This window comes from Idiotropiscis lumnitzeri, chromosome 4, assembly GCF_059441095.1.
Source record: "Idiotropiscis lumnitzeri isolate Australia: NSW breed Sydney's pygmy pipehorse chromosome 4, RoL_Ilum_1.0, whole genome shotgun sequence".
In the NCBI taxonomy this organism is placed as follows: Eukaryota; Metazoa; Chordata; class Actinopteri; order Syngnathiformes; family Syngnathidae; genus Idiotropiscis; species Idiotropiscis lumnitzeri.
The window spans coordinates 30,054,099-30,063,716 of record NC_142394.1 but is presented as its reverse complement, the minus strand read 5'-3'; the positions used below and the strand labels follow the sequence as shown (position 1 = coordinate 30,063,716).

At 48.1% G+C, this 9,618-nt stretch overlaps 1 protein-coding gene across 1 annotated transcript; it reads left to right on the top strand.

Annotated features, from left to right (window-relative positions):
* The first annotated feature begins 845 nt into the window (after positions 1–845).
* rpgrip1 (RPGR interacting protein 1) lies at positions 846–9,566 on the top strand. Its single transcript, XM_088295141.1, has 30 exons — positions 846–1,131; positions 1,205–1,258; positions 1,324–1,441; positions 1,521–1,726; positions 1,808–1,913; positions 1,987–2,121; positions 2,445–2,550; positions 2,622–2,645; positions 3,071–3,217; positions 3,292–3,365; positions 3,441–3,640; positions 3,722–3,807; positions 3,882–3,932; positions 3,999–4,172; positions 4,247–4,364; positions 4,447–4,610; positions 5,135–5,465; positions 5,667–5,821; positions 5,901–6,133; positions 6,218–6,333; positions 6,715–6,878; positions 6,954–7,010; positions 7,086–7,180; positions 7,253–7,319; positions 8,173–8,248; positions 8,326–8,408; positions 8,473–8,662; positions 8,748–8,832; positions 8,906–9,033; positions 9,119–9,566. Exons 1-30 carry the CDS (start codon positions 1,041–1,043, stop codon positions 9,337–9,339), a joined length of 3,855 nt encoding a protein of 1,284 aa, XP_088151267.1. The 5' UTR covers positions 846–1,040; the 3' UTR covers positions 9,340–9,566.
* The last annotated feature ends 52 nt before the right edge of the window (positions 9,567–9,618 follow it).

The window sequence follows — 9,618 nt, the reverse complement described above, 5'->3', positions numbered from 1 at the left end:
GCCCATTTAAACCTCTCATGGCTGGAATATATCTGAATCGGTCCTCGTGGGAGTTGTCCACACGGTGACAACGAGGCGTTCTACAGCAGCCAAACCTACGCCGAGTCGCAGTCAACATGCCCAACTTGACAGATCGATTTCTTTTTTCAAATATTTCATATTGATACACCCACAAATCAAATCATCGGGTCAGTTTTTATTTCGCATTAAAGTGAAATAGTCGTTCGGTTGTGACAAGCCGATGTTTGCAAATGTCTTATTTTGATGAAAATGAATAACCATTAAAAACCAGTTTGCTGTCTTGAACGACTTCAAAAATCGGACAATTTGCTGTTGAGAGGCTCCGACAATTACGATGGCTCTAAAAGATTATTAAAATCCATTATTAAAATAATTGTTGATCAATTTGATAATCGATAAATTGTCGATGAAATGGTTTATTTTTACACCTCTAATCCCAATCTTTAATCCCTGCTCTGCTTCCAAGCCTCACTACCGGCAAAAAAACCCCCAAAAAACTAAAAATGCAATCATTTATTTGGCAATAATTTACTTCTTAATTCATTTACATTGATGGAATTATATCTCCAAATATATGCGCTTACTTTCAATCCAAGCTATTTGAAGTCTCCCCTTGAAAAGCGACCCCAGACCAGCTCATCTGCCTGCCTCTAAAGTGACCCGGGTGCACGCGACGTAATCGGATTAGTGCCCGGGCCGGATTAGCCACGGGAGCAGATGGAGCTGTGAGGTGGTCGGCACGTTTACTTCGAGCCAATGAGAACAAGACGACGACGGATTACAACGTAGACATCTTGGATTTCGTTCCAAAGCAAGGTAAGTTCCAAAACACCCACGGTGCCGTTTTATTTTTCTCACGAGAACAACAAAGTGCCGCTTCACTTTTTTTTTTTTGCATGATTGCATCTTGTACTGTCATGAGTACATTTTAATGCTGCACTTGTTTTTGGCGTTGTCAATGCTCTTAAACCCCCCAACCAGGGGCTTGAAACTGTCTGCTCGTGTGGCTCGTTGGTGTGATGTCGCCCATGGTGGACGAGACGGCGGGAGATGTCCCGGTAAGAGACGTGGGTCCGATGAGGGGAGGACTCATGCCCGCTGCTGCCGCAGGTTTGTTCTCACGTTTCATTTGAGAAGTTTAAACTGCCACAACTTCATTTCTGAACATATCATTTCTGTGCAGATGCCACATGTGATGTGAAGCCATGGAAGAAGCATCACATCATGATTACGAAAGGTGAGAGCGATTTTTTTTTTTCCCGTCACGCTTTTATCGAGCCGTCATCTCTCTGGTCCTTCCAGATCCTCAGCGGCTATTTCGCCTCCCAAGAGAGCAACTGGAGGATCTTTGTCTCAACATGCAAGAAGAAAACGTCGTGCTGAGAAAGCACACACGAACGCAGGAGCAAAAGATGCGCAGGTGGGCGCCATGGCAACGCACATCCAAAATCTTGGAAAAAGTCTTAAACTTGAGCGAGAAGTTCATTGTCACCTCCAAGGATGTCGACGAGACTGATGCGCCTCCGTCAGGCGGGGCCGGGGTCCGGCAGCGCCAAGGAGAAAGACGCGGAGGACGCGCTGCAGGAGCTGGAAAATCGCGTGGCCACGCTGGAGAGCCAGAAAATGGTTTTGCAAAATAAACTCAGCCTGGCCAAGCAGCACATTTTGGACTTGAGCGCTCGCACGCCGTACAAGTTGAGCAAAGGTGCGGCGCTCTTCTGCATGTTCCGGATGTGCTTTCACCTGCTCACAGTTTCAGCTTTCCGTTCCCCCCCCCCCCCAAAAGGTGCAAAAGGTACCGAAGTGGATCTGGGACTCAGTCGGGCGGCCCACACAGCCCCACCCCGTTACTGTCCTCAGATGGAGGACAACAGAGGAGACGTGGACAAATTGTAAGTGTGAAATAAAACAAAGCAGTTGATTTTGCAACGCTCCTCCCGCCGCCGTCTCCTCTCCAACTTCCAGCGGTGCGAGCGAGCAGATGAGGGTGATGGAGCTGGAGCTGACCGCCCGCAGCCTCCGGGACTCGCTCCGAGATAAAGAGAAAGAGATGGAGGGAACCGTGAGAGAGATGAAGAGGCAACAGGCGGAAAGGCACAGGTGATGACAGCGTGAATGTCACAGAAAGATTTGGCAAAGGTTGAATCTGGAAAGTTCACATCTGAAAATGTGGAAAATGCGGAATTTGGATGCAAGTAAAAAAAACAAAAAAAAAACAAATACCAACAAGGAAGCCTGAAGGGTCAGTAGACGGCACCCCGATTTGATTAAATGAGAACGAAAGGAAGAAGGAGGAGGGAAAAAAAGGGGTGCGCCACCTCTGACAAATTCCACCTGCATAGCAACAAAGGAAGGGGCGGGGTCGTGCAAAGCGACAGGAGGCCTTGATGAAATGTTTTCTTCTTTTCTACTTTTCTGCTCAGGATAAACATCAGAGAGAACGTGGACGTCATCTGTCTGCAAAAGCAGCTTTCTGAGAAGAGCGCCACCTTGAGGGTCACGCAGGAGAAGATCGCTGATCTGCAACAGGTGCCGCGCTATACGCCGCGATGTCTGGTACAAGAGCAAGACAGTACTGATGTCTTGTTCTTTCTTTCCAGGCCTACGAGAAACAACTGGAGGAGGTAAACGCACTCACTTTGTACAGCTCTCTGACTGATCGTATTTTTGATTTAAGCTTCATCTTTCCTTCCCTGCCCTGTCCTGTCCTGTACAATCCTGTCCTTTTCCTTCTGTCTTTTCCTGTTTTTTCCCCTTCCATTGCTTTGCTGTCCTGTCCTTTCCTTTCCTGTTTTTTCTTGCCCTTCCTTTTCCTTCCCTTTCCTGTCCTGTCTTGTCCTGTCCTTTGCTGCACTGTCCTTTTCCTTCCATCTTTTCCTGTTTTTTTTCCCCGTCCTTTGCTTTGCTTTGCTGTCCTGTTCTGTCCTGTCCTTCCCTGTCCTGTCCTGTCCTTTCCTTTTCCTTCCCTGTCTTTTCCTGTCCTTTCCTTTCCTCTTTTTGCCTATCCTTCCTTTTCCTTTCCCATCCTGTCCTGTGCTGCCCTGTTCAGAGTCAGAGGTCCCTATGTGAAAGTCAGACGACTCTTCTGGAGAAAGTGGAAGAACTGAGCGAGCAGCTCAAGCAGGAGCGTGATAGAGCACTGACGCTGGAGGCTGAGCTGACGACTGCCGGCCTGTCTCTGCAGAACCTGGACAAGGTCTGGAGCTACCGAGAATCCTGCAGGATTTTCATTCGAGGATCCGCCCAGCAACGCCATTGTTTCTCTTCCAGCTCCAAGAGCGTATAACAGACCTGGAGGGAGAGAAGGATCGCATCAAAGAAAACTACGACTCCCTACTCGAGAGGTGAAAGACCGGCTAATATATTCAGCGCAATTCCAAAGCTTCCACCGCATTTGTGTCCGTCTCCCCCCTCCCTAGTACTTTTTCGACTTACAGTCATGTCGGCCACGTGGACAAACATGTTGAGGTCAACGTGCGGAAGGAGGAGCCGGAGGACGACGCGTTCAGGATGGACATCCAGATGCTGACGGCGACGCTGCAAACTGAGAGGGAGGAGCGAAGCCGACTGCAGTCGGAGGCGGAGAAACTCAGACAAGAGAAGGAGGGCCAACAGAATGGTACGAGTAGAAAGATTTGAGATCAGCGTTTAATCGAGTAAACTCAATATGGGTCCACGTATGGTCTTTGCTTTTGTTTAGCCAAACTAAAACATCTGGAAATGGAGATTCTTCAGTACCAAGAAGAAATCTCCTCCCTGCAAAACCGACTGGACTCGGTCACCAAGGTTCGGGAACACAGAAATGAGACACGACCCAAATCGTTTGACCGCTTTTCAAATGATTCCTTCTCAATTTCTAGGCGTTTGACATGAGCGATGCAGAGCTCAGCGAAACACTTTTACAGATCAAGGTTTGCAAGCAAAGAAAATCCGATTTGCAGAAATGCCGGACCTTCACACCAAATTTCTTGCGGCAGACCTTCCGGATGCAGCAGGAGAGCAGGGAGGGTTTGCGATTCCTCGGGCCTGACGGCGCAAAGGAGGACCCCGACCTGACCCGCATCCAAGCATCTCACGCCGAGACGGTGCTGGAGTTGCAGAAAACCAGGAGCCTCCTTTTGCTGGAGCACCGCATCAGTAAAGACCTTCAGGTGGTCCTCAAGAGCGTCAAAGTCACAACACTCGTCCACGATCTCCTTTTAACCAAAAGTGCCTAAACCTGCAGGGGGAGTTGGACACGGTCAAGGAAAGGCTGGAGATTGAGAGGAAGCAAGTGAGGATGGCCATGGCAGAGAAAGACAAAATTTTATCCAAAAGAGTTCTTCAGATTAACTCTTTACAAGGTAGGAAAGATCCAACGTGTCGTGATGGAACCTTCATTTCGTGGAAAGGAAAATTCATTGGACCTGTTTGTGTGTTCTGAAGCCCAGTTGAAAGATTTTGCATACCGGCGCAAAAATGTCAAAGGGACCATCCCAATACAGTACACGTGGCCAGCGGGAGAGCAGGAAGTAGTCCAGACCCTTGAGGATGACATTTTGTCTGCTCCTCTGAGGCTTGGAGAGTCCTTGTTGGAACTTCACATAAAGGTAAAATAAAAGTTGAAAGTAAAAACGCCTTAGTATACTTGGTTGTTTAAAAAAAAAAAGTCTAACACATGCGGCCCGTTAAACGTTTTCATCCAGCCCACCGAACATGAAAAAAATGAAATGAATAAACCTTGTTAATGTTCTATTTTCTAAATATTGTGTATTTAGTTGTAATGCTTTTGTTCACATTCATTTAAAATTAAATGTATTTTTTTACCCGATGAGGTGAGGTGACCAAAACACTCCACCCATCTGCCTCTCTGTCAAATTTTACAACCCACTGTGGCCCGCCAATCAAAAAGTTTGCCCACCCCTGCTATACATGCTCATTTAAAAAAAAAAAAAAAAATCCTTACTATACATGGTCATTAAAAAAAAAAAAAACCTTACTAGACGCAGTCATTTAAAAAAATAAATAAATGAAAAAACGCCTTATTATACATGCTCGTTTAAAAAACAAAACGGGTGTATTCAAGGCTGGACGGAAGCACTGTGCTCTCTAATCTGCTGTCTTTCCATTTGAGGCCGTCACCTTCACCCCAGGCGGCCTTCGGAACATGGCCGCCGACCACGCTGAAGAGATGGTGACCTTCTGCACCTACAGCCTTTTGGACTTTGAAGTTCACTCCACGCCTCTGGTGGCCGGAAGCCAACCCAAGTACGGCTTCACTTCCCATTACGCCTTGACGGCCCGTGATCTGGGCCGGTTGCGGGTTCAGGGTGCAAAGGTCAGAGTGGAGCTCCACCAGGCAATAGGAGGGGTCCGCTTTGTGACGCACGCGAGTGGCCACTTGGGCCTCATGGGGGCCATGGAGAGGCGGGGGCAGCGCACCGACGGACGGGTCAACATCACAGGTACACTGAAATGTTATTTTATATTGTATATATTTAAAGTCGTTTAATTTATTTCAAATTTCCAGTAAACCTCCATGGGAGGTTAGATTCCAAATTGTAAACTTCCCATGAAAAGAAACTGAAAATTTGGGCAAAGCTAAAGAAAATGTGTCTCTTTGAAGCGAATCATTTCGCAACCCAACATTCCCGTCTCGTTTGAAGGCTGCGACGGGGAAGTCGTCGGTGTTGTGGATTTCTGGGCCCGCTTGTTCCCGCCTGCGGAGCCCACCGAGAACATGGCGGCCAGAGACGGGATCACATCAACACAGACAATACCGTCTCACGTCACCCTGGGCTGGCGAGAAGGCAGCCATGCTGTAAATATAAAAAAAAAAAAATTATAATAATTAAAAAAAAAATCTCCAAGCGTGACTCTTGACTTTCTACCCACAGCAGGAGTCGTACGACTACGGCGGCGGGATCCCCAACGAGCTGCTGCTGTTGCTCGACCACTGCGAGGGCCTGAGTGGGCGATGGCCCGGGCTACTTCCTGATGCGTACCTAACCTACAGGTTCTATGACCTGCGGCCGCACGTGTCCAGAACTGTCGCGGGCACCGCAGACCCGGTCTTCCACGACACCGCCAGCTACCCACTTGCCGTCACAGCAGATGTGCTGCGCTACCTGCGGTATGCTGCGGAAACACGATTTCAGACTTGGGATGGCTTTTTTTTGGCAAAGTTTCAAATCGTGCATTGGTTCATTTTGCGCAGGATGAGCAGTCTTTGGGTGTATGTGTTTGACGACAGCGATGACCAGATCCCACCAGCCTACTTGGCGAAAACGCCCATCCCGCTGAGAGCACTGGCCACGGGCAAGGAGATCACAGGTGAGAAACAATTCGAGGGAGAGGGAGGGGGAGGGCGAGGGAGGGAGGGAGGGAGGGAGAGAGAGGGGGAGAGAGAGAGAGAGAGAGAGAGAGGCAGGGTGATCTAGAGAGAGTGAGTTAGAGAGAGAGATCGATCCGTTGTGCCAATGATGAAGCGAGTTGCCCGGATGATGATTTTTACAGATTTCTCCCTCTGTTGTAAAATTGAACATACTGAAGTTCTGTTTAACAGTCACATGTTCTGCCATTCATATTTTTATTTTTGTAAGTGTTAAAAGACCAAAAATTAGGCTATTTTTTTTAATTCTCTGTGTTTTTAACTCATCCGCCGATTAATCGGTTATCGCAGTCTTATTCTATACAAGTCGTCTTGCTCTCCAGGCGACTACGTGCTCCGCGATCCTGCCGGGGGTCCTCGGGGCACAGTCAGGGTGCTGATTAAATGGAAATACCCGTTTCAACCGCCAGTGGACGCCGTGGGACGCAGTGAGCGGAGGCAAGAAGCGCAAGGGCCACAGAGGCCCATAGCCAAGCCCAGAGTCACGGTATTGTTCACATTCTTCCGCCGGACTTCACCAAACGGTTGTGAACATTCCATCGTTTCGCTCCTGTCGCCGCAGACGCAGCAACTTGGGCCAGGACAACCCAAAACAAGAGAGAGGAAGACAAAAGCTTGTGTGAGGTTTCAGAAACACGACATCAAGACACGCTAGATGGCTAATGCTAACATTCCGAACGTTCTTTGTTGAAAGCCCGGCACCAAGAAATCCGACGAGAGGTCACCTGGCCGACACGACGAGGCACCGCGTGTTGCGCTCAACGCCTCTTCTGAGTCACCGACGACAAAGTAAGTTACATCTACAGGAATTAAAAACAAAAGCATTATAGACGTTAACACAACATTCCTTGAATTCTTAAGATCTCCACAAACCTCTTCCAGAGAGTCACCAGTGAGAAAAAGCTCAGCGAGAGAAGGTGGCACTCTGGTAGGAACCTGCAGGAATTTGGTCAAATATTTCCCATGGACCGAGCTGGGCACTTGACCCTTTTTTGACGGTCAGTCCCCCGCCCTCCGGCCGCTATCTCGGTACCCATCCCGGCCTCGACCCTCCGGCCGAATTCATAAAAATTGTCGGCCCCCGGCCACGTTCCAGAACACCCCCTAAAAAAATGCATCAATGTTTGATGCCGCCACTGTGGGAAAGATTCTAACAGCGTTTTTTTTAAAGATCTGTTTGTGTAAGAGAGTTCTTCTCAAATAGTGGGGCGGGCCCCCCTGGGGGGGCGCGGTGCGATGCTGAGGGAAGCGCGTGTGAACCTGGGGAAACATGCTTTTTTTTCTGCCGTACTACAATAAAGTGTAATTGCACATCCACACCAGTAGTTGGCAGTGGCGCTCTCCTTGCCCATTGTGCGCAGCGAGTATTAACTCGACGGTGTCGGTTTGTTTTGCGACAAAAATGCTATTATTTATCGTTGCGGTGGAGAGTGTGCGGCGGTGGGGGGGAGAAAATTGTTTTCTTCTTGCTGGGGGGGCGTAACAGAAAATAATTGAGAAGCACAGGTGTAAGAAGAGACGTGAGACAGCAGCATGTGTTCAAGCGGGCCTATATTTCCGTATTCTGACATCACGTGACTTGCGCCTCCCACCTACTACTGGGGCATACCATCATGAGAGGTGGGGGCAATACCACAATCCCTGTAACAATCGTTAGCCGGCTATTCCCACTAGGGTAGACTATTCCCCAAAAATGGGGACGGACTGCCCAGCTCTGCCAATGGAGGCTAAAGCAAAAAAAAAAAAATAAAAAATTAGATGAGCTGCGTTTTGATTTTTAGAATATTCCCTCTGTGGATGTGGTCTCAGTGGATGAAGTGGAGGAGCTGGAGGAGGAAGTGGATGGGAGCGAGAGTGGTAAGAAGGCTGACTTTGCGCATTGGTTTCATTGACAGAGTAGTGAAAAGTTTTGTGTTTTTGTTTCCAAAACTGAGGAGCAGCAGAAGATTCGTCAGAGTCATCGCATAGTTCAACAAGCCACCTTGTCGTCATGCCACCCAAACCTACGAAAAGATCGGTAAAATCGATTTCAAAACTCATTGAAAAGCATCTCATTGTAAAATCAGTTTCTCTCCCTTCAGGGAAACAAAATGAGAGTGGAGATCCTGTCCTTGACCTTTGAACCCTCCTCACACGTGGCGCTGGACGACTCGGTGCAGCGCGTCTACGTGGAATATCGGTTGCTCGGCGTCCCGATGGAGACCACCGAGACGCCCGTGTCGCTCCGCAAGCCCACGGCAGGCGAGGAGATTCACTACAACTTCACACGAGGTGAGAGCAGAGGAAAATCAAGACGCCGTGTGGATTTCAAAGTTTGCTTTTCGCTGATGGTCAAATTCCTCTCTTGCTCTGTAAGTGATCTATGTGGATGGTTCGTCGTCAGCCCCCCTCAGACGCTATCTGTACACCATGTTGGAGGGCAGTGACCCCAATCGGCGCCGGTATCGTACTCTCCCGCTGACCGTTTTCCTCACATATTCCTTGTCACAAATGTCGCCGCGCGCTTTCGTGCAGGTTAAAGTTTACAGTCGTCAGCGAGCCGATGGACGATGAGGAGGAATGCACGGATGTGGGCTACGCTTTTCTGGATCTGCAGGAGCTGCTGCTGACAGGAAATGATGTCATCGAACGGCAAATTGACAGTAGGCGCTTCTTCAGCAGTTCATATCGCTGCGATGACGGAGCAGATTGCGTCACTGTTTCATTTTTCGTGTGTTTTTTTTCCAGTTGTGCGAGTGGATGAAGAGCAGGAGGTGATTGGATTCTTGAAAGTCTCGCTGGAGGCAGCGAAAGCCCTGAGTGGTATTTACAAGGAGTTTCAGCGGTCAGAGAATGCTGAGGAGGACGGCGAGAATGAAGAGGAAGTGGAGAAGGAGGAGGAAGAGGAAGAGGAGCAGAGGGAGAAAAATAACATTAAAGTTATAGAAGATGATGACAGTGACTTCTGAGTAAAAATAAATCTATATGTCTGATTTCCGACTTTATAAAGCCTGTGTGCAGTTTGATTTTGCATTAGTGTACTGAACTATTTCTTTGTTCTGGTCATTTCACTGTTAATTGTTTCCATAATAAATCATTAAAAAGTTCAGGGCAAAAGAGATTAAGCTACTAATAACTATGATTGTTACCAATTAATTTCTTTCGACTTGATCGTAATTATGTCTGTGGTTGTGAATATAATAAAAACTCGACAAATTTTGCATGGAGACGAAATGTTGTGATTTCCA

Coding starts and splice junctions, on each gene's coding strand:
- rpgrip1 (XM_088295141.1), top strand. CDS start 1,041: ATGTCGCCCATGGTGGACGAGACGGCGGGAGATGTCCCGGTAAGAGAC. Junction 1,914..1,986: donor AGAGGAGACGTGGACAAATT/GTAAGTGTGAAA, acceptor TCCAACTTCCAG/CGGTGCGAGCGAGCAGATGA. Junction 7,320..8,172: donor CGAGAGAAGGTGGCACTCTG/GTAGGAACCTGC, acceptor TTTGATTTTTAG/AATATTCCCTCTGTGGATGT.